Below are 25,038 nucleotides of genomic sequence, written 5' to 3' on the forward strand. Positions count from 1 at the left end.
TTGCAGACAAGTTGAGCAGGGCAATTCTCATGCCCCACGAGTGGTCTCTGAAGAAATCAGTTCTAGAAGAAGTATTTCTAAGATGGGGCCACCCTTGCTGCGATCTTTTTGCTACTCCCCAAAACAGCAAGTGTCACAACTTCTTCACTCTCTTCCCATTACCAGGCCATCCCACCAGAGACGCTCTAGTCCACGATTGGCCCCGGGGACTTCTATATGCCTTTCTCCCTTTTCCACTGATATCTCAACTAATTCAGAAAGCCATCGCTTTGAGAGTGACAATGATCCTCATTGCCCCTTACTGGCCTCGACAGATATGGTTTCCGTTTCTTCATCGTTACCTTTTGGAGCAGCCTTGGCATCTGGACCCAGTACCAGATCTGTTAACCCACCAATCGGGTCAGCTGCACCAATCTCTGCATTCTCTAAACCTCACAGCGTGGTTTCTCCGATTCCGTCCTTAGCCAGGCTTCCCTCAATATCTCGCTCGGTCCGAGATATCTTGATAGCCTCTCATAAATCTTCTACCCGGAAGATTTATAGTAGCAAATGGAAACGCTTCTCTTTTTGGGCAACATCAAAAAACATAGATCACTTTACTGCACCTATCCAGTCTATTCTAGACTTTCTAGCAGAGCTCTTTCATTTAGGATCATCTGCATCTACCATTAGAGTTCAACTGGCTGCCATATCTAATTTTCATGTAGGTGTCTCGGAGTCTAGCATCATGGCTCACAAACTCTGTAAGGCCTTTTTAAGGGGCGTATTTCTTCTCACACCTCCAATCAAAGATCCCCCGCCTCAATGGGATTTGAACTTGGTTCTGGCATCCTTAATCCTTCCCCCCTTCGAACCGGCGGCTTCATGTTCTCTGAAGTTGCTTTCTTGGAAGACACTTTTTCTGGTAGCTATAACTTCAGCGAGATGGGTATCTGAACTCCATGCTCTGTGCAGTCGTCCTCCTTACTTAGTGTTTCACAAAGATAGGGTATCCCTCCGTACTAATCCATCCTTTTTACCTAAGGTTTCCTCTCAAGCAAACCTAAACCAAATTATTGATCTCCCCGTCTTTTTCCCTAGCTATTCAAACAGGTCCGAACAAAAGCTACATTTTCTGGATGTTCATCGCCAACTTAGATATTACTTAGACAGGACTAAACAATTCAGGAAATCTGATCAACTGTTTCTGTCATATGCGGAAGGAAATTGGGCCTTCCTGTTACTAAAGTATCCCTCTCTAGATGGCTCACCTCTACAATTACCTTCATCTATGAGATCAGACATCAAAAACTACCTTCAAGACCTAGAGCTCATTCAACTAGGGCATTAGCTACATCCGTAGCTTTTCAGGATAGGCTGCCAATAGATTCCATTTGTGCAGCAGCCACCTGGGCTTCTCCTCATACCTTCATTTCACATTACAAATTGGACATGGTCTCCAGAAACCATGCCAACTTTGGTTCCACTGTTCTCAAGAGTCTGTTCCAATAGGCCACCGGGATAAGGTGCTAGGGGCCTTGGTCCCATCCAGCAAGAATGAAGGCGAGATAGACAACTTAACATTAAGAAGTTATGTACCTACCATAACGTTCCATGTTAGTTGTCTTCTTCTCACCTTCTTTCTTGCGTCCCACCCTCCTTCCCCCAAGCCTGGACAGACCGATAGGAATTCACTTTGTGATCTTCCTCTGGAAGTCGTCATTCCTACACGTTCTTCCACCTCCTTTCTCCTTTCTTAGGTCTGCGATACCTTTCACGCAGATTGTTATTGAGGTGGGTTTCCCTTCTCCATTGCTATGGAGACTAGGGTTGCTTGGTATAGCTATCAAACGAGATCTGAGTAGTTACTGCCTAGCATTGTGGGATATAGGGGAGCCTCGAGCCGGTGGAATTAGCTCTCAAGCTTTAGTATTGGCCGAGTCGGAGCCGAGGATCGGCTCCGAACCCCATCCAGCAAGAAAGAAGGCGAGAAGAAGACAACTAACATGGAACGTTATGGTAGGTACATAACTTCTTATTTTGGGTTATGTATATGGTTTTTGCTATGCAGAATAGGTGGGTCGAATTTCCCTAAATCTCATTCATTCATTCTATAGTAGAAGAATGTTTTCCAGGTACATAGGATTAAAGGATCATAGGAGATTACTAGGCCATCGACCCAGAGGTCATTTTAAGCCTAGCCGTTTCATCCCAATGTAATACCGTAGAAATGCGAGTCAGTACCGAAGATTGCATTTAGTGATGACTGCCCATGTACAGGAGGGTTGTGGACTTTATCCCCAGTAAGAATTTAGAGTGCCCCATCCACTCGTCCATGTTCCTCTTGAACAGTGTCATGGAGGTGAATCGATTGTATTGATGAATTGGTAGCCTGTTCCAAAAACCCGGCAGTCTCTGGGAGATAAATCTGTCCCTCCAGCATGTATTATTTAAGTCACAGGCCATATTTAGGTCCCTGGCACGGTCCTGTTTGAGTTACGGATATGCTGCAAGTTCATTAGATTTGGGTCTTGGATTGCTCTGTAGGCCAGCCATAAGTCTCCCCAAGAGGTCTATATGGCACGGTCCTGTTTGAGTTACGGATATGCTGCAAGTTCATTAGATTTGGGTCTTGGATTGCTCTGTAGGCCAGCCATAAGTCTCCCCAAGAGGTCTATACAATACAGAATATAGTGACAGGGACTTTAGTCAGCCTGTGTAAGGCACATGCTGGAGCCCTTCTTTCTTAGAAAACTCTGAGGTCTCTCTAATTGCGGCAGGTGCTTAACACGGTACATGCCAAACAGAGCATTATACTCAATTATGGGCTGTGTAAGTGCCAAGTATAGGAGGGTTATAACTTCTTTTGTTCTTGAGGCAATGCCTTTACTAATCTAGTGTGCTACGTAGAAAGCTTTACTCACTAAACTAGACACATGCTGGTCAACATTAAGGTCGCAGTCAAATTGTGATCCCAGGTCCCTTACCACTTCATGGGTACTTTTAGGGTATTGTTGTTGATTTGATAGTATGAAGGGAATGATAATGATGCATTTCTTTGCATTCATTTTGAGACCGTGACTAATACACCAGTTGTTGGTCTGCGTGAGACCATACTGGAGTATAATGGCATCGTTTGGGGATTCAAGGATTGCATTTAGTTTGCAGTCGTCTGCAAACTTGGTCAGCCACAGCCCCTTAGTTTTGACCTGAACTTCTGAGAAGCATATACCAAACAGTAGGGGGCCCAACATTGACCCCTGTGGCATTCCACTGGTAACAAGTCTGCTGGTTAATGTGGAGTCGCCCACTTTGATAGTGTTTGTCTGGTTTCTGAGCCAGTTGGCAACCCATCTTACAATGAAGGGGTTTACATTCAGTTTGCTAAGTTTATTAGTAATGCCTGAATGTGGGATTGTGTTGAAAGACTTTGCCAGGTCAAGTTATGCTGTGTGCACTGCTTTACCCTTGTCAATGGCCTTGGTCACATTTTCAAAGAAAACCACCAGATTTAACAGGCAGGATCTGCCCTTTGCAAAGCCGAATTGGGTAGAATCCAGGGTTTAGAGGTCACTTATGTCTTTATTTATGAGGTCCATAATGATACATTCCATGGCCTTACAGATGAGGCTGGTCAGGCTCATGGGTCTATAATTCCCCGGGTCTGTTGCTAGGCCACCTTTGTGGAGGGGAATAACTGTTGCTTTTATCCATTCCACAGAAACAAAGCCTGTGGTTAGGCTATGATTGAAATGGGTTTGGGGGAAGTTTTGTTGTAAGTTAGGAGGGGATAAGGGAGTGAAATGTTTGCCATACCTGTCTGCTAGCAGGTTTGCTATGTTTGTGGGGTCAGTGTGTGTGATACCATTGGCCACTAGTTCTGCACATGCTTGGGTCCTACCCTTTAGGTCACGTATGTAGCTAGAGAAGGCCTTGTGGTTATCCTTAGCTGTACTTGCTCGGTTTCTGGCAAAGGAGCCCTTGGAGGATTTGACACGTTGTCTTTATTTGCCTGTTGAGGCTGAGGAGGGTGCTTTTCCATTCTTAAGGCCTTGCCCTTGTTTTCTTGGACAGCAACTTTTTGCATTTATTGTAAAGTATGTTGATGCTGGATGTCCACCATAGCAGCTTGTTTTTATTTGGGGTTCTGGCTTTGATTTTTTCTGGTATGGCTGAGTTTATACACTTATGCAAGTGATAGTACAGGGCTTTAGTGTGAGCTTTGGCCTAGTTACCACTTCGAACTTGGGATGGGACTTGGAATCCATTTATACCTTCACCTAAGAGGGTTTAGTCTGTCTTGGTGAAGTTTTTTAGTCAGATTTCACCCTTTGTGAGTTCTGGTGTTAGTGTCAGCTCATGGAGTTATCCAGTCTAACTAGATGGGAGTTGAATTTATCTCTAATATAGACTGAAACACCTGCTTCTTTACAGAGCCTTTCCTTATATAACCCAGCCCAAAAGGGTAATGATGTAGATGTGAACAGTTTGGAGTAGGCAATCAAACTTTTAGGAGATGGGAGTAAACCCCCCCCCCCCAGTATGAAACCTACATGAGGAAAACTTGCAAACTACAATCTGGCGACAAGTGGAGATTAGATATGAACAGTGGGCTCTAGAGCTGTGAAGTAGAGACAGTAAGTTTTAGGTTATCATGCTGGATAGTACAGTGGAGTATATGTGTGATATAGGGCTTTTTTAAGGTGGGGTAGAGTATTGTTGTAATGAAGTCACTCATTGAAAAAAAAAAAAAAAAGAAAGAAAAGAATAATCGAATCACTAAAATGTTTCAGCAGAACATGTTGACTGTTTTTGCCTTAATGTGTTCAATATACTTTCAGGAGTCACAACGTCAAAGAGGAATGATTGAAGAGAGGTATGCAAAATACAAAGAGATCGTTGGCTCTTTGCAACAACAACTTGAAGATTCAAAACGCAGAATCCAGGAATACAAAGTAACTTTTCCTCATGCTTTCAAACCATTCTTAAAATAGCTTGATGCTTTTTTTTTATTTCATATTGAGCAGTTTGTGTTGTTGCAAAAAAAAAAAAGTTATCTAGGTGTTAAACCAGTCATGATCATTTCAAAAGTTTGTTTTTTTTTCTGACTGAATATACAAGAAGCTACATTTCTGTAGTAGTCTAGACAGAGCTAATTGTTTTTCATTTGTCTGAAGTATATATATATTTTGCTTTCATTTTCCTCCATACATCAGTGACCATCAATTTCCCATCTCCCGTTGCCCCATACAGCTTAGTCATTCATCCAGAAGGTGAGAGCTGAGCAGTGGAGTGTGGCATCATCACCTTTCTGAGACAAGTTTTTTTTTTTTTTTTTATTTTGGTAATTTTAAGGCCTTAGTCCCTCAGCACATGTTTGTAACTGCATCAGAGTTTGACATGCAGTGGACTTCCATGGGTGACATAACTTCTCCAGACTACCTTGCCCCTTTTGAATTCAGTGCTGACTTTGGCCACTGGTCTGCACCAGGTGTTCTACAGTGGGAATGAGCACCCAGCCATGCGTCCTTCTCCATCTCACCAAAGAGAAATGAGCTGTCAAAGCCTCATCACTCCTTCTGTCTCCATGCACCAGCTCCAATGGATATCTGAGCCACTACTCAAGCATGTTTTAGCTGGGTGATATTAGGGCTTTGTTTCTTTATGTCAGTGGAGTTGGCATTTGCCTGAAGTATATTTCCTCAGATGTTTCTTGGACTCTGTAATACTTATGTTTTTTCTGGAATATCTCCACCAGCGCAAACCAGTGATGTGTGGCACAAAATATGTCCTAAATGTCATTTATACATGCAGCAGTATAAACCGATGAACATCCTTAACACCTTCTTTGGTTATTTCTCAGAATGGAAACTGTTTATGCAGTCTGAAAAAAAGTTGACATTTCTCCCTATGAATCCACCAATACATGAAAGTCCAGTGTTGTTGTACAAGGGTGACTGGTTCATAGGTATATACTAGGCTACCGACCACCAGCACCTTTATAAGCCTAGCTCTGATCCAAACTCAGTTGTGTTCCCATGTACCTTGGGTGTATGTTAGGAGGGGTATGTTAGTTTGGAGGTGGCTAAGGGCTTTTTGTGGGAGAGTATGTTAGTTAGGTAATATTTTACTTACTGTTTGCTTCTGTTCATTAGAGATATGGGAGCCAGACAGGGGGTGAATTTACCATTTCCCATCCAGTGGTCAAGATTGCATTTGAATTTTGTCAGGGATGAACTCTGCTTCACATGGATGGGGAACTTGTCCCATATGGATCCTTTGAGACACACATCAGTCTTGCCAGCATGTTCTGTTTATGTCGCAGGCACAGTTTAAATCCTTGCAGCTAGGTTTTCTAGTGCTGTTTGTTTTGCGGATGTGCAAAAGATCCATCAGGGTTTGATCTATGGATGCCTTATATGGCAAGCATAGATTGCCTCCTCAGTAACCTGTAGGAGACTCGGTATAGAGACAGGGCCTAATGGTGATCTGTGTAGGACAGTATGCTAATACCGTGGATTCTGCTGGTGAGGATCCTCTGTGGGCATTCCAGCAAATGCCTGGTTAGGTACATGCTGAAGGGGGCATTGTACTTCATGGTGGGTCTCATAGGGGCTGAGTACAGTGATACTATAACTTCCTTGGAATTGGAAACCATACCCTTACTTGTAAGTTGGGAAACATAGAATGACTTTCTTACTATCTTGGTTATGTGCTGGTCAAAGGCTAGGTTACTGTCTACACATGCTCCTAGATCCCTAATTAACAGGTCAACCTAAGGGTGTTTTTATTAATGTAGTAATTGGCTTATGTGGATGTTTTCCCAAAGGGCACTGTAATGCACTTCTTAGAATTGAGTTTTAAACTGTGACTTTGGCACCAGTCATTTGTCTGTGTTAAGCCCTCATGTAGAATGTTAGTGTCATGGGAGAATTTATGCTAGATCCCAATTTTCAGTCATCTCCGAACTTGGTGATACAGAGGCCCTTAACATTAGTGTTGATTTCCAGGAAGTAGATGCCAAACAGGAGGGGGGTCCAGCATGGATCCCTGAAGTACCCCACTGATGACTGGTGTCTTGTGAAGGTAGTTTCATCAGTCCTGATTTCTTGGGCCCTATTTGTGAGCCTGCTGGCAATCCAGTGAGTTATGTATGGATGTATGCGTAGTTTGGTGACTTTATCAGCAATACCTGAGTGAGGGATCATATTGAATGCCTAAGCCAGCTCAATGTAGGCAGTATTCACTGTCTCCCTCTCATCCATTGCCTTGTTGACCATCTCAAACAAATATACCAGGTTAAGTAATCAAGAATTTCCCTTGACAAAACCAAGCTGGGACGGGTCCAGTGTCTAAAGGATGCTAGTCTCCTTGTTGATCATTTCCATGATAACTCATTCCATGGCTTTGCATATTAGACTTGAGGGTGTCATTGAAAAATGGCCCAAGCACTGCCAAGACTACTACCTGCTGATAGTTGGTGGGATATACTAGAAGGGATTTAGCAGGGGGGTAGAGGTTTAGTTAAAGTCCTCCATGAATAAGTTTCTGGGGTTGGTTGATAAACCACCATTGTGAAGGGGGATGGATTTTGCAGCCCTCCATTCACTTGGTACATATCCTGTTTTGAGTCTGTAGTTGAAAAGTATCTCAAACATCGCCAAGACTGCTACCTGCTAGTAGTTTGGGGGAATATGCTAGAAGGGACTTTACAGGGGGGGGGGGGTAGAGGTGTAGTTAAAGTCCACAGTGAATAAGTTTTCTGGGGTTGGTTGATGAACCATCATTGTGAAGAGGGATGGATGTTACAGTCCTCCATTCACTTGGTGTGTAACCTGTTTTGAGGCTGTAGTTGTGTGGGTGTTTTCCCAAAGGGCACTATAATGCATCTCTAAAAGTAGACCCAGTGGTGAGGGACCTGCGGTCCTGAAAGGTCCTGTTTTATTTAGGAAGCAACTTGGAATATTGCTGGGGCCCAGTGAAGCAGTGTTTTTGGCCTTGGCAAGAGCAGCCAAGATTTGCTACTGCTGATAGTTGGGGGGGTATGCTAGAAGGGATTTCACACTGGATAGTAGGGGAAAGTGAAGGGTTGACATTTGAGCTGAATAGTGTCATCCAGCAGATTCAGTACGTCTGTCTGCAAGGTCTGTGAAGGTGGTGCTATTTACCACCAAATTCAGCACACTGTCATGTGTTACCTTTCAGGTTTCAGCCATAGCTGAAGAAGGCCTTGTGGTTGTCCTTAGCTTGAGAGGCTATCCTGACCTCATAGTTGGCCTTTTTGGACTTAAGTTAATCCTCTTAGTTTTTTATAGGTTGATAGGTGATTACCAGGTTAATCGCACAAGAGCCTTTACAAGCCTAGCCAATAATACCCAGGATATGACAGTATTTGATCTTAATTCCCCAGATGTGGAATAGGGTAGTATCAGGGTAGTGGGACTTTGGATGTTGAGATCTGAGGCATTTTACAGACTGCCTCTGTCCATAAGGGACATGGGCAGTACCCTAGGGGGGGAAATTATGGATCCCCATGCATTTATCCAAACTGGTTTTGAAGAGAGTGAGGGATGGGATTTGTTTACGAAGATGGGAAGTTTATTCCATACGTGAAGTAGGCTTTGAGATATGAATCTGTCTCTCCAGCAAGTTCTGTTAGAGTCACAAATAAGATTCGGGTACACGGAACACATAACCCTTGTATAATTTTTCTTGTGAATATGTAACATTTTCATCAGGGCTGGATCAGAGAAGTCCCCTGTCAATAAACAGTACGAGATGGAGTAAAGGGATAGGGCCTTTAGTCAGTCTGCATAAGATATGTGCATTACACTTTGTATTTTTTTAGTGAGAAACCTCTGGTGCTGCTCCATTTGGTGTAAGTGCCTTCTTAGGTACATGCAGAAGGAAGCATTGTGCTCGATTATGGGTTTAATGAGGGACGAGTACAGTGGGACTATTACTTCCTTTGATCTTGATGCCATGCCTTTACTTATAAGTTGAGCCACACAGAAGGATTAACTCACTACTGTAGCTATCTGGTGGTCAACATTTAGGTTACTGTGTTTATAGGTCCATCACCAGTGAGCCTACTTTTAGGGGTGTACTATTAATATTATAATTTGCAGGGATATCTTATTTACCAAAAGATATGATTACACATTTTTTTAGCATTTAGTCTCAGACCATGGTTTTGGCACCAGTAGTTTGTCATTTATAGGCCTGTTTGTAGTATGTCAACATCGTTTGATGATTCAGTGATTTCTCCCAGTTTACAGTTGTCAGCGAACTTGGAGAGCCAGAGGCCCCCAGCATTGGCCTTCACTTCAGAGAACTATATACCAAACAGAAGGATTTCTGTGGGCACCGCTAGTAACCAATGTTTCTTATCAGAAATGAATTCAGCTGGGATTGTGTCGAAAGCTTTGGCCAGGTCTAGATAATCGGTGTGTACCATTTTACCTTCATCTATGGCCCAGATGACTTTCTTAAAGAAATCTACCAGATTGAGCAGGCAAGACCTCCCTTTGACAAAGCTAAATTTAGTCTGGTCCAGTTTTTGGAGAGTTCCTGTGCCATTTTTGATAAGGTCCATGATAATTCTGTCCATGGTCTTGTAGATAGGACTGGTCAAGCTTATGGGTCTGTAGTTCCCTGGTTCAGTTGATGGTACCCCCTTGTACAGAGGGATGACTGTTGTAGTCCTCCATTCCTCTGGGACAAAGGCCATCTGGAAGCTGTGATTAAAGAGGGCTTCTAATGACCTTGATAGATTCTGTTTTAAGCTATTTAAGAAGCATCCTGGAATGTTGTCAGCACCCATGGAGGCTGTGTTTTTGGCTTTAGCAAGCACAGTAAGGACCTCTTCCCTTGTAATGACTGGTAGGGGAATGGTTGTGGGTATTTCTTTGGGTGTGGTAGAGGTGGGGGGGGGTAAGAGCTGACTTGTCAGCCAGCAAGTTTGCTTTAGTTTCAGGCTGAGTGTAAGTGTTGCTGCACATTGCTGAACATTTCCCTTGAGGTTATGAACATATTTAAAAATAAAATCCTTATGGTTATCTTTCATCTGGGAAGCTATCTTTGCCTTATAGTTTGGTTTGGCAGATTTGACCATCTCTCTAATTTGTTTGTTTAGACTGGTGACTGTCTTTTTGCTGTGCTTTGTCTCTTCCTTATTGGCTTTGTAGAGGATGTTTTTCCTTTTGTTGCATGACCTATTTATGCTAGGTGTCCACCAAGGTGGTTTATTTTTTGCAAGTAATCATAGGTTTGACTGAGACAGATACTTTCTCCTCTATGCTGCTATGAATGTGGTTGTACAGTGCTTTTGTGTACAGCTCAGAGTAGCCCTCAGTGGCATCTGAGTTTGAAGGGGTTGGAAGTTTATTTTGCTGTCACTTATTTTTGATAATTGGCCTTAGAAAAGTTCTTAACAGATATGAAGCTTGATGGGGGCTCTAGGTTAGTTTTAATGCTAAAGGAGATCATTTTGTGGTCACATCGTACCAGGAAGGAGTTAATGCATGGGAGGGAGCAGCATCCCCCCATATTTGTGAGTACTAGGTCAAGGATACTTGTACCTCTAGTTGGGGAGCTAACTAGGTGCTCCAGGGTGTTTACATTGACAAAGTCTAAAAACATCTGAGCAAATTAATTATGGGTCATATAAGTCTCCCAGTTTACAGAGGGGTAGTTGAAGTCACCCATAGGTATGGTGTTAGGCTGAATGTTAAGATATTCCAGTAGGTTTAGGTAGGAGGTGGGGTTTGCCAGATTCATGTTAGGGAATCTGTAGCTAGCAAGGATATGATAGGGGATCTTACCAGTGGTTACTTGTGCATGGAGCAGCTCAAGCGACTCATGTTGTTGGAGCAGTCTAGCAGCATACTTGTCCTTTATGAACACTGAGACACATCCTCCATTTACTCTATCCTGAGCTGAGGAGGATAGAAATGCATGAAAGGCATTGTTGCCTTTGATAGCCATGGTGCTTTCTATGGTTCTGAACCATGTTTCGGTGACTGCACATATGTCTGGGTTCTCCAGGGTGAGGAGTGCTTCCAGGGAGTACATTTACATTTTTTTTTTATTTTAACAGAGCACCACATTGGCCCTCTTCAAATGCATTCTGGACATTTGGATGGGTAACTGTAAATTCACCCCAGGGTTCCACCTGTGTCTCTATCTTGGAAGGCAATCGGTGCTGATTGTGGATACAAGGGTAACTTGGTTAGGCTTGTAAAGTCCCTAGGGCCATTAGCTTAGTAACGTCCTATAATCCTATGAACTTCTAGTGTTGAGCAGCTGTACCCATAGGTAGTCATGAGCCATTTTTGTTACGTTGGAGGGTTTAACAATTTGTCATGGCCTAAAAAAAGGCACTATGGGGATAGATAAAGTTTTTGCCAGTCTCCAGAAGCCAAATGGTGACAAGTGCAAACCACCTCTGGCAAAGCATCATGGTTGGCCGATCATGGCATCCCCAGGCTGACAGATATTGGATCCCCTTGTTGTGACACCAGAAACTAAGACAATTGTTGAAGTCAGTCATTTTTTGCTGGTAGTGTGGCATCATTATTGGTGAAGGTAGGTTGCTGCTCAAGGCTAGATTCATACCCGCCTGGGAAACACATTCAGAGAGCTCCATTATGTCACCCTTCAGATAGTCCAGTGAGGTATGTCTTAAGTCATTTATGCCCACATGGACTATGACCGTGTCATACTAGTACTTGTGGTTTAAAGATCTAAGTGTATGTGTGAGCTGGTGGAGCCATGGCTCCAGATAGATAGCTCACTGTGATCTTCTCCTTGTTAAGCCTGGTAAAGGGGACATTGGTATGTCTTACAATGGAATCTCCAATAACTAGAATGTTTGGCTGTGTGGTGTGTTGCCTTATGAGCTTGGAAGCAAGGCTACTATGATTTTATTGTTTAGTTTAATCAGTGAGCTCAAGAGTAGCTCTTTCTGATTTTGGCTTTGACTGTTTTTCTTTTGTTATATACTCTGTTAAAGTTGGGATTTTACCGGTGTGGTCTACTTTTCATATTTGTTATGGGCTTACTTCTGATAGGCACAGCAGCTTCTTTGCATTAATTTGCATGTTAGTACAGGACTTCTGTGAGCAATTCTGCACAGGTTGCTGTGATCTTGGGGTTCAGAGAGGCACTGAAGTCTGACAAACTGTTGCTCAGTAGGATGTAGTTTGCTTCAGAATAGTTCCCAACTGTTACAGATTTAATTTGGTTTTCAGAGTTTAGTTTTTTCAAAGGAGATAGCTTTGTGATCCCACCTCACCAGTGAAGACATGGCACAGGTGGGGGGGGGGGTTATGCACCTTTCCCCCATGTCTGTGAGCACTAGATCCAGCATGTTTGAACCCCTGGTTGGAGAGTGCACTATATGGTTCAGGGTAGTTCAGGAAAGATTGTGCTTGTAAGTTTGAGAGAGTCTATATTTTCCAGTCTGTAGAGTGCTAGTTAAAGTCCCACATGAGTAAGGTATTTTGTTGGATGGTGAGAGTCTGCTGTAGGTCCAGGTATGAGTTATGAGAATCTTGGGGCATAGATTGTGACCTATAGTTAGCTAGGATATGGAAAGGAACTTTATCTATGGTGGCTTGTACATGGATGAACTCCAGGGCATCATCTAGTTTAACCAACCTGAACATATATTTCTTGCTGATGTAGACTGAGACACCTCCACCTTTAAACCTTGTATGTGCTACTGTTGGTGTAAAAGTGTGGAAGGCACTGTAGCCTTGCACTGCTGGAGTACTTTCTCTGACTTTATACCAAGTCTTGTTAATGGCACAGATGATAATATATTCTGCAGAGTAAGGAGAGCTTGTAAGGTGCAGAGTTTCTTGTTGAAGCTCCTACCAGTGAGCAGTTACACCTTACAGTTGCTTTGAGTTTTTAATTTTTTTGCTTTTTTGGAAGGTTTGTCATTTTGGCATTGCATAAAAATGGCTCTAAGGGATGGATAAAGTTCTAAAAGCCTAGGGGACGCAAATACAGACCATCTTTGGCAAAGCAGCATTGTCTGTTAGCCATGTCCTTCCATGCTGACAGATGTTGAATCACCCTGGAATGACACCAGAAACTAAGCCAATAGTTAAAATCAATCATTTTTTGTTCATACTGTGCCGTCATCCTTGGTGAAGTTAGAATGCTGCTCATTGCAAGGCACACACCTATTTGTGACACATTCAGAAAGATTCATAATGTCATATTTCATGTGGTCCAGTGGCACTTCACTGTTGTAAGCCGTATGTGATTGGCTTATTACAGTTAGGTCTACACTCTCCCTCCCAGAAAAAAAAGGACGTTCCTTCTACTGGCTGACCAGTCAGATGGCCAGATGCATGACACTCCTTCCCTCTCCATCCCTAGCCATTCAGGTCCTGTTTCTGTGCCCTGCCCTAACAGTCCTTTAGCGTATATTGTTTAAAAAAAAAAAAAAAATGATTTTAAATTGTAGCAAACTGCTTGCTACAAATAGAACAAACAGTTGCTACAGTTTATACCCTGCATACACTGAGAACTACAGTGCTTAGATTTTAGTAAAAAAAAAAAAATTCAAACTGTTTGCTACAATGTAGTAAGCTGTTGCTACAGTTTAGACCTCACGCTGTGCAATATAGCGCTCAGGTTTGACTGCAAAAATAATGCTGGCATTTAAAAGCTGGTATTATATTAATGAATAATTAGGATTGGCCGATCCTGGGCCCCCCCCAACACTTTGTGCTCTGGGCTGTTGCCCCTCTTGCTCCACCCTAGCTATGCTACTGCATCTCGGGTCATTTACACCCATATGGACTATGATAAAATCGTATTTGCACCTGTGGTGAAGTGAATTGAATGTATGCATGATATTGTGGATGCTGGCTCCAGATAAGCAGCTGAGCATTATCTTTTCCTTGTATAGCTTAGTGACTGGAGCATCCATGTGTCACAATGAAATTCCCTATGACAAGAATCCCAGGTAAAGTGTTTGCTTGCCTTGTAGGCTTCGATCTTGGGAGATCATTATGTGTAGGCTCGTGTGTGATACTTGTTGCTTTTGGTGTATGCTTTAGAGATTGTTGAGGATAGGTGTTGATGTTAAGTTGTCCAATCTCGCCTTCGTTCTTGCTGGATGGGATTGTCTTCGACTTGGCCACTTACTATAGTTCGAGAGCTCTTTACTGGCTCAAAGCTACCCCTTATCCCAGAATGCCTAGTGCCAGCTACCCAGATCTCGTTTGCCACTTTAGCTGCAAGGTTGCGATCAATACTGGCTCAGGCTTAGTATATTTTTTTCTCTTTTAAATTCAAATATTGTGCTTAAAATATGATATAATTCTTCTTTAGTAGTAGTTTGTAAGTTTCTTTTACTGTAAACCCCTTTATTTCATCCTTGTGCTTTACTTTGTGCCGTGTTGGCCGTCACCCCTTAGTCGCTAGGCCTTCTGTTATTCCCTGAACTCGTTTAACTTAGAGAGCCCCCCCCCCCCCTTAAGGACAGCTGTTTAAGTTAGAGGCTCTCTTTTAAGGTCTTTATTAATTTTTAGTTTTTCTATTGTATTTTGACTTTAACTAAAATGTCTAAGGAAGTTAAAACCTCTGGTTTTAAAAAGTGTGACTCATGCTGTCAGAAGATGTCTCTGACAGATGGGCACACTAGTTGTGTTTACTGCCTGGGGCCTCTGAACCTGCAGGACTCTTGTGCTATTTGTCATGCCTTTAGTCCAAGGGTCCTGCAGGAGTGGAAAAAACAAGCTTATCCTTCATGGATTATTAAAACAGGATTCTCCAGCTAAAGCATCTCAGCCAGTGAAACCTTTGAAACCAATCAAGCCATCGGCTCCATGTTCGGAACCAACCTGTGAGCTTGATAAACCAAGTGTGTTGGTGCCGGCTGGCACCGACAAGACTACCCCTCCGTTGGCTCCAGCTGTTACTTCAAAGCCATCTCAGAGCCACAAAAGAGTTAGGTCTCCTTCTTTGGAGCTGATTTGCTCTGTGCCACAATCACCATTACTTCAAAGCAAGTCCAGTCATCGCTCATCTTCCCACTCCTCTCGATCCTCGAGGTTATAGGATCAGGATGTGCAGAGAGTGGTCAGTAGGTTGCTTATGTCACAGGCCCTTGCTAAAATGCTTTCGAGCCCAGCTCAACAGGCTTCAGCTCCATCCATTCTATTTTGATTCCTCCTCCAACTATGCTTAGTTCGGAGCCGGAGTCCATGGACACTCCAATAGTGGTTCCTTCGGCCCCAATGACAACCTCATCAGCTCCGACGTTGACTCCGATTACCTCAATTCTTCCACCCATCAAGGTATCTGGGCGCCGAAGCTCACTCGTCGGCTCCGAGGGGGGAAGTGGCATCGGACTCTTGTCCGACCCCGCTCTCCCTCTCGGAGCATCAGCTCAGTTTAGCTCAGATCCCACATCGGCCTCAGAGCCATCGCCTTTGACGCAGGGTGGTATTCCTGTTTCTTCGGAGCTGGAGCCCTCCTTGTGTCGAGACCATAATGCCTTTGAGGTCATGCGGAGAGTGCTGTCGCCACAGATGGCTCTACTATCGGTTCCAACGGCTCCGTCCCCCTCTGTGCCTGTGATAACCTCTGCTCCTCCTCCATCCCCAAAGCGTAGGGAACCTATACCCCAGGACACCCCATTGGGTGAACCGTCTTCTTCCGAAGCCTCCCCAGAGCATTCTGAGCAGGCTCCCTGGAAGAAAAAGTATAAGAGGAAGCACCTAGACTCCCCTGAGTCTGTCACCTCAGATACAGACCTGGATGAATCGGAGGGGTCCCCAAGGCCCCCTCTGAAGATGTTTCCTTTTCGGACATCCTTGAAATTCTTAGGCAGAGGCGTAGCTGGACTTCCCTAGCCCCCTCCGAGGATGAGTCTGTATACCTGGATGCATTTGGTTCCCGACCTTCCACCTCCTGGATGTCTCCGCCTTTGATCCACTCATGTCTGTAGTGTCTCAAAAGGCTTGGTCTGCTCCAGATTCCATGGAACCTGTCCCGAGGAGACCCAATAAATTCATCACAGCTCCCCAAGACAAACAGTTCTTGACTAAAGGTGTCCCAGTTGATGCCATGGTGGTAGCAGTAGCCACAAAGAGAGAGAGTTAGCTGAAACCTCCTCATCTGTCCATCCACCGAATAAAGACTCTCGTATGATGGACAGATACGGGAAGTGAATGTTTTCATCAGCGACCTTCTCCCTTAGGTCCATGAACTATCTTTCCCATTTTACTAAGCTTCAGAGGGATCTCCTAAAAGAGCTTGGAGATGCCCTACAAGATCCAACAGCTGATGGAGCTTCAGCCAAGGTAGCTCCCCAGCTGGCGACTCTTAATTCAGTAGTCAACTCCTCCATGAGGCTTATTTCATACACAGCCGATGGAGAGTGTAGAGCTGCAGTAGCAGGAGTAGCTCTTAGGAGACATTCTTGGCTACGGCTGTCTCAGTTTGCGGAACCTTTCAGAGCGTCCTTCACCAATACCTCCTTTGATGGCTCCCCCCTCTTTGGGCCTCAGGTGAAAGACACGCTTACCAGGTGCCAGCAGGAAGGCAAGATGCTCTCTGATGTCGGAGTCCGTTTTTCCACTCCTGTTAGACCATACCCAAAGGGTCAGAAGGGTGGAAAGATGTGGTTTAGAAAATCCCAGGGACCCTTGCCTGATGCACATGATGAATTTTCCCCCGGGGCAGAGGGGAAACTAATAACAATGGCAGACGCTGCCTTCATGGCAGAGGGGTCCACAAAATCAGTGTGACAGAGATACGTTCTCTTCCAAACACTATCAACATCCCTGAAGGGATGCCCGACTGCTCAACTCTGGAGGCAGTCAGGGGAAGGCTTTCAGTGTACCCAGTCGCCTGGCAAAATATTACAAAGGACAAATGGGTACTAGCCATTATATCTGGAGGTTACAAGATTCCCTTTCATTAAGCCCCTTTTGTTTCAAAAAAACCCATCCCAGATCTTCCACCCAATCTAAGGGATCAGGCAGTCACTGAAGTTTCAAGACTGCTAGAAAAAAGAGCCATCCAGGAAGTCCCCGCAGACCAAGTAGGATCCGGAACTTACTCAAGATTCTTTTTAGTGCCCAGAAAGACAGGGGACTGGAGACCAATTCTGGATCTCAGCAGGTTAAACAAATCCATACAAAAAAAAATTCCGGATGGTAACACTGCAGTCCATTCTCCCCTTTCTGGGTCAGGACAATTGGATGTGCTGCATAGATCTTCAGGACGCGTAATATTATATAAAAATGGACAGACAGTCTAGGAGATTTCTACACTTCTGGCTAGGGGCCAGTCATTACCAGTTCAGAGCTCTGCTTTTTGGTCTCACCACAGCCCCCAGGGTGTTCAAATGCATGGCAGTAGTCACGGCTCACCTGAGATGTCTAGGATTCCAGGTGTTTCCTTATCTGGACGAATGGCTCCTCACTGCTACCACCAGGCAACAACTTATAGAGTCACGAGATTATACCATCACATCCTGTGCTCAACTAGGCATCACAATAAACTTTGAAAAATCTGCATTGTTGCCCTGTCAATCTATTACATACATAGGAGCAGAGTTAAACACAAGAAAAATTATTGCAAAATTGCCTCAGGAAATTTTTTCCATTATTCGAAACCAGGTGTCACTTCTCCTGAGGAGCAAAATAATTCAAGTCAAATATGTTCTTCAAGCTCTAGGGTCCATGGCAGCAACCATTCTTCTAGTTCCTTTAGCACGCTTTCACATGAGAATCCTTCAGTGGCTTCTTTTCACACAATGGTCCTTCCAGGAATTACCCATGTCTCACATGATGCTAATTACGGAATCTTGCAAAAGACACCTTAATGGATGCTTCCCTGATAGGGTGGGGGGGCATTATCTAGAGAAGACAGTCAAAGGCACTTGGCAACCTCACAAGTACCACTTGCACATCAATGTCCTGGAGGTGAGAGCTGTGCTCCTAGCATTGCAAGCTCTTCAAGACTCTCTCCCTGCCAGGACTACTGCAATACAGATGGACAATATGTCACTTGTTTGCTACATCAACAAACAGGGCGGAACCAGGTCTTACCCCTTGTGCCGAGAGGCCCCCAGACTGTGGCAATGGGCGATTTCCTCCCAACGTTTTCTGACAGTAACGCATATCCCTGGGACATCCAACCTAATAGCGGACAGGCTCAGCAGGGCTATCCTCATGCCTCACAAGTGGTCTCTGAAACAGGAAATTGTGGATCTTATTTTCAGCAAATGGGGCCAGCCTTGCTACGATCTCTTTGCCTCTTCCTTTAACAACAAATGCAGCAGCTACTTCTCCCTTGTTCCTCCTCCAGGTCAGGCACCCAGGGACGCTCTAGTCCATGATTGGCCTCAGAGACTCCTTTATGCATCTCCCCCCTTTCCCCTAATTCCAGAAGTCATTCAGAAAGCAAAATCGTTGGGTTGCAAAATGATTGCCCCCTATTGGCCTTGACAGATCTGGTTTCCGTTCCTTCACCCCTACCTTCTAGCCCAGCCTTGGATTCTGGACCCAGTACCGGACCTCTTGATTCATCAATCAGGCAGGCTACACCAGTCCCTCCAGTCTCTCAAGCTTGCAGCTTGGTTACTCCACTTCCAATCCTAGCCAGGTTCCCCAATATTTCCCCAGTAGTGCATGATATTATTGTTTCCTCCCATAAGACAAATACAAGGAAAGTCTATGCTAGCAAATGGAAAAGATTCTCTTACTGGGCAGAATCCAGGAATTTAGATCCCTTTACAGCTCCTGTACACGAGATTTTGAATTTCTTAGCAGAACTGTTTCATTCTGGTGCAGCGGCTGCTAACATCAGAGTACAATTAGCTGCCATTTCAAATTTTCACGTCAGAGTTTCTAGCTCCAGCATAATGTCTCACAAACTCTGTAAGGCTTTCATGAAAGGTACATCTTTACTTAGACCCCCAGTGAAAGAGACCCTTCCACCTTGGGATCTCAATTTGGTTCTGGCTTCCTTGATACTGCCACCCTTTGAACCAGCAGCAGCATCATGTTTCTTGAAGTTTCACTCTTGGAAAACTCTCATCTTAGTTGCTATTACTTCTGCCAGACGTGTTTCAGAACTTCATGCACTATGTGTTCACCCTCCATACCTAGTTTTTCACAAAGGCAGAGTTTCTCTAAGAACCAACCCATCTTTTCTACTTAAAGTTTGTTCAGAACACAATTTGAATCAATCCATTGAACTTCCTGTCTTTTTCCCCAATCATTCCAACAAGGCAGAATACAGGTTACACCAATTGGATGTGCATAGACAAGTGTGTTTCTATCTCCATATAACTAAAAAAATGAGAAAATCAGATCAGTTGTTCCTTTCATTTGCTAACAACAAACAAGGCCTTCCAGTTTCTAAAGTAACATTTTCAAACTGGTTATCGGACACCATAGTCCATACCTACCACTTGCGACAAAAAGGTCTTCCAACAAAACCCAAAGGTCATTCATCCAGGTCAGTAGCTACTTCAGTAGCATTTCAATCTAGATTAGCCATAGATTCAATTTGTGCAGCAGCTACTTGGGCAGATCCTCATACATTCATTTCTCATTACAAAGTAGATGTGGTCTGCCGGGGCAGAGCTTCCTTTGGTTCCACGGTTCTGAAGAGTCTGTTCCACTGAGCCACCCAGGATTAAGGTGCTAGGGACGCTGTCCCATCCAGCAAGAACGAAGGCGAGATTGGACAACTTAACATAAAAAAGTTATGTACCTACCATAATGTTCCATGTTAGTTGTCCTTCATCTTGCCTTCCTTCTTGCGTCCCTCCCTGCTTCCCCCTTCCTCAAGGATTGAGAGGAGTTTCTAAATGGTTTCACTGGCTAATTTGTTTTGTTATTAGTTGCTTCTCACCCAAACCATGACAATTAACTGTATATCCAGGTTTATTAATGAATTAGCTCCTATAATTATGTCTAGTGTGGGCTATCTCAAATGAGATCTGGATAGCTGGCGCTGGGTATTCTGGGATAAGGGGTACCTCGAGCCAGTAAAGAGCTCTCGAGGTATAGTAAGTGGCCGAGTCGGAGCCGAGGATTGGCTCCGAACCCATCCAGCAAGAAGGAAGGCGAGATGAAGGACAACTAACGTGGAATGTTATGGTAGGTGCATAACTTCTTTTTTGTAGTCTTTAGGGTTTGGGAAGGTTTCTTTTAAGTGTCTCAGCATAAGATGGTGCATGTGTCTGTTGAGAAGTATGTGTGGAGGATGCAGTGTGTGTGTGTTCTTGTCAAACTTGTTTGTAAGCAAGATTTTTGTTTCCAAGGAAGTTGTGTATGTACATTTTTCACATACTGTGTTAATTTCCAAAGGATTAAATGATTGTCTGAGAACATGAAAGAAATGCTACATTGTTTGAGAATGCCCATATCTACTAAGTTGACCATAGAGACATTTGTAAATTGCATATCCATGTGGTCCGGACCTAGTTTAGGATGGTCTATTATGGTTTAAGGGCTGAGTTTTACAGAGATTTCCTGGGGTGGTTTCTAGAGTTAAGGGCAGATGTTAAATAATGCTAGGATATGGTATAAGTGCTGTTGGCTATGCAAAGTAATTGCTCTAATAAGCTTAACTACACACAATCTTGGTAGTAATGAGTATAGTGTGCGTGTTGCTTTTGGTTTAAACTTGAACTTCAAAATTGCAGACTCTGCTATATGTTTTAATATAATCAAATGATAGAGGAGGCACTAGAATAAGCTATATGGACTGCAATCAATAGGTTTTGTCAATCTGTACTCCCAGCCACTAAGTGGAGCCAATGGTTTTTAATTTTCCTTACTGCCCGTGTCAGGTCTGATGATCTTTGTAAATATCCATTTTCTTGGCAGCAATAGTAGATGAGTACTGAGAAACAGCTTCTTTTGAAAGACAGTTTGCTGATGTCATTCATAGGTCTTCAGGGCCATGATTACTATTACTGTTTTTCAAAAATTTCTAGCCGTATTCATCAGTTTAACCTTTTTAACTGTTTTACTTGATCTTATCATGTTGAGGCCTGTGTTTCAAAAGTACATGTGCAGGTAGTAATCACTACTGTTAATCAGCAGCTTTGTACACTGGTGACAGGCAATAGCTAAAAGTTGATAAAATAGTAAAGGACCTTAGTCCTTATAGATGCTGACCTTTTATCTGAGATCCACCTACCCCCTGCTGTCAATAAAACATATGCAGTTGCCCAGCTGATCCTACCAGGGTGTGATAGCCATGCTGGAGTAGTCCCCTTTTGTACAACTCTTATCAGGCCAGTTATAAAATGTTATACCCGGTTATGTAACATACTTGCACACAATCTGGTCCATTACAAGGAATCCTCAGAGAGAGAGAATCAAAAGACTTTAGAGCTTATCGTATAGCTAAAGGTTACAACAACTCTGTCTCAACTGTGTATCTTATTGCCTTCTTAGAGGAGACCTGTACCTGATATACATAATATTAAAGGACACCGTACTATTTCAAACCCTTTCCTTAGAATCTCTCTTGGTAACATGAACACAAGAACATTTGGGTACATTTAAAGTAATACCAGTCATATCATAAAAAATAACAGCTTTGTTATCTCAAAGACTTCCATTCAAACCTTCAAGAAGGAAATGGATGACTGTGTAGGCACCTGCAAGTTCCAGCATGGAATGCAGGGTGTTAGTCTCCTGGATTGTCAATATTTCTTGAGCTGTTTCACTAAACATATGAATGGTATCTTAATTGTTTCCATCAGTAAAGCAGAATAAGTAATTTTATTTTCAGTCATAATGAAATTAGACATGCCATAAACACAGAAAATCACTTTGGGACTGACATTGGTCTTTCTCTGTGGTTCTTAAGTCACTAGGCAGTGGTTCACTAAAAAGCAAAGTTTGATGACCCCCCCCCCCCCCCCCCCACACACACACACACACACACACACACTTATCTTTGGGAAGACTAATGAAAGGAATTACAAAGTTTTGAATGGAGGTCATTAATGGGCCTTCCTGCTTCCTCACATGTGGAGAGGCAGTCTTCTGGTTCTGCAAGTATTATGGCATCTCTTCTTTCATTCACCCTTCACCTGTCTCATAGAACTGGTTTCTCAGCCTGAAGACTAAAATATCATCTCAGTTCTTGCTTAGGTTCTATGGCCAGGCTGTTAAGGGATTGCCATGTGATACTTTAATGAAGGTGTCAATGAAGCTGTCTTCAGTAGAGGTTTGAAGTTCGTAGTGAAGCCATCTTCAGTAGAGGTTCCCCCAGCTTTGTGATAGCTAGGAGCAGTAAACCTGGGTCCATTCATGGTCCTTCTTAACCTGGTTTTGTTGCATGAGCTGAGTTTCAAGATGACTAAATGCTTGGATAGTGGCATGCACAAGCTAACTTCATCACAGATGCTTAAGAGCCCTCAAACTGAAGGGGAAAGTGTTGTGTACCACACTGAGCATTTTGCTATCTTTTTGTCAACTGGGCATATGAAAATTTAAAAGATGGTTCAGTGCACTACACTTTCTCAAGAGTCAGAGGTCTTTTCAGGAAAGTGCCAGTGTTGAGACAGTTCTACTTTTTCCTCTGGTTTGAGAATACCCTACCCTCCTAAAGATACTTTGCTTGAAGGAACTTTTCCTTAAAATTGGATTGTACAGGGAATTTCAAGAATCCGTGTTAGACATCCAGAAGGTGGATATGGTAAAATATTTAAACCTCGGAGTACCTCCTCTTAAGGTTATTCACCAGTTCTGCTATTCATTTATTGCATGATGACGATCCTGTGATAGACTGCAAGCCATTGCTCACTAGGTACATTGGAGGTTCACCTCTCTGGGTATTATTTCTGGACCAACAACCATTGACTGTATCATCAGTAACATGCGTGGTACGCAAAAGGCAGCAGCCTCATCACCTTAGTGGTATTCCACTAAAGATTTCAGCAGCATGAGTCCGTTGAGTATAGAAGATGTTTGCCACATTTACTCTTGGTCTTGCATCCTTGTTCACCCCTTACCAAGTGCTGGGGACTTCCCACTAATTTGGATAACTGAATGGAAGACCACATTGGGTGTCTGAACTCTATCATTGACACAGCAAACACCCAGTCCTGAATCAACTTCATTTGGGATGGTGCCTATGGTTGTATGTGCAATGATTTCCCATGTACTTGCAGTGAAATATGGAATGGAATGTTGCTTCCACCATTCTTAATCTGTTTTGCAAGCAGTTTAAGTATGCCCTGATTTACCTCATTAAGAGGGGCAAGATGTTATCTTTAACAGTAAACGTTTACAAGACAAATAAACCAGTGGCAACTCAGCTCAATAATTGTTTTTTTTAAAAAAGAAGCATTCTTTCAACTTTAATACCCTTGCTAAATATAAGGACAGAGGAGATCAGGTGAGGCCACTTATTCCCTGGCCAGACAGAGCAGCCTAAAATGTTGCAAACCCCATTTTGCATGGGGACTAGGGGCAATGAGATTTTGTCTCGTTTTCTCACACAGGTATGGGAAATGTTCAAGGAAAACTATGTAAAGTACATTGAAGGATAATCAACACATCATCTAGGATGCATGAATGTTAAACTGTTGGAGCAGAGACATGCCCAGGAGTTTAAACATTGTTGCTGTTGTCATTGTCTTCCATGGGGAACATTCAAATGCATTTCAAAAGCTTTGATTTGTGATTGGAATTTGGTTGCATTACTACCAGATGTGCAGAAGGACTTGAGAGTATTAAGGCTTCCTAATGTATGTATGTAGCTATATCCCTGCTTGTTGTAATGTGATAGAGTTAAGTGTTATAACCCATACTTTAGAGTAGGGTTTGGTCTCCTTATTGTAATTCTGAGATTCACAATTGCAAATCCCAGAATTCTTGAAAAATGTACAAGAAAACAGTGAATGTCAGCCTTTAAACTTATTTTTGGATCCCAACCACAACCCTGCCACTTAGAGATCGCTTTACATTAGAGAAAGGGGAGTACTCTAAGACACACTGATCTTGGACTTGGTATACGTAAGTCTCCATTTTTGCAAATTTAGTCTTTTACGAGTTTCAGAATTTAGTACTGTTGTGAGTGGTTTGCCATTGTTAATGAGAAGTCATTTCTGTTTGGATTCTTCTTTAGAATCATTGTCCATAATTATCTGCAATTCTCCATTTGTTCTTAATTTGATATCTAATGAAGAAACCCTGCTATGATGCAGGAGATTTGGTATATGATTTTATTCTTCCAAATATTTTTGTGAGTAGTATGAAAGTCAGCTAGAAGAGTTGGAAGGTGGTATATTTGTATGTGGTCTTGAAAGAAGTTCAACAGTAGGAGGCATTTAACATTATTTGAGATGAGCATTACCTCAGTGCAAGAGGATTGTTTAATGTCAGTGCATGATTTCTTGGGATGCATGTCATGAATGGTTGAAAGAGATACTGTTCCAGCAGGTCCATAGGCTGGAGGGATTAGGTAGGGATATAAAAAAGTCAATCTCGTGGTTTTAAGAATATTAGATAATACCCTGTATTTTAAGATGAAATCCATGCATTTGAGAGGATGTAGTTTGTCAGCTGCACAAAAGTCCTGAGCTGCTGGTGACCATTCCATATATGTATTATGTTGCACATAGGATAGGCTTAGAATTCCTTTTTCTTTGTTTACACCTCCCCTTCCTGGTTTCCAGCTTTCCAAATGCCCCTATCCATTACCAGGTCTACTTGCTTCTTCTTTTTCCCCTGGACTTTTCTCCAGTTGAGCATGGATCTTAAGGCTGTCCGGGAAGGGGGTATTGGTGCCAGAAACTGCTTCTGTTACTGAGGGGAGTTATGTTATGACCTACAGTTCTTGCTAGATTTGACCAGAAATAACTTGTTTTATCACAGGGGAAAATGCCAGGCTTCCAGTGATTCTCTGTCAAATGAGAGATTTTGGCTTGACACATTATCCTTGCTGTTGTGGAAACAGACGTTTGTTTATGCTTTTATCCTAATTCCTGTGATTCAAATGATCCTTCTTGATATTCACAAAGATCTGACAATTATTGCAATTGTACTG

General features: G+C 43.0%; 1 protein-coding gene across 1 annotated transcript in view; it reads left to right on the forward strand.

Annotated features, from left to right (window-relative positions):
• Positions 1-25,038, forward strand: part of CEP128 (centrosomal protein 128) — a 2,208,485-nt gene that overhangs the window by 2,023,643 nt on the left and 159,804 nt on the right. Inside the window, exon 23 of the mRNA XM_044074035.1 lies at positions 4,821-4,934. Within this exon, the coding sequence (XP_043929970.1) occupies positions 4,821-4,934 (114 nt within the window). The remainder of the gene's footprint in view (positions 1-4,820; positions 4,935-25,038) is intronic.

The sequence above is a fragment of the Protopterus annectens genome, chromosome 6.part0 (assembly GCF_019279795.1).
Source record: "Protopterus annectens isolate FY-2018-M chromosome 6.part0, PAN1.0, whole genome shotgun sequence".
Taxonomy (NCBI): domain Eukaryota; kingdom Metazoa; phylum Chordata; order Ceratodontiformes; family Protopteridae; genus Protopterus; species Protopterus annectens.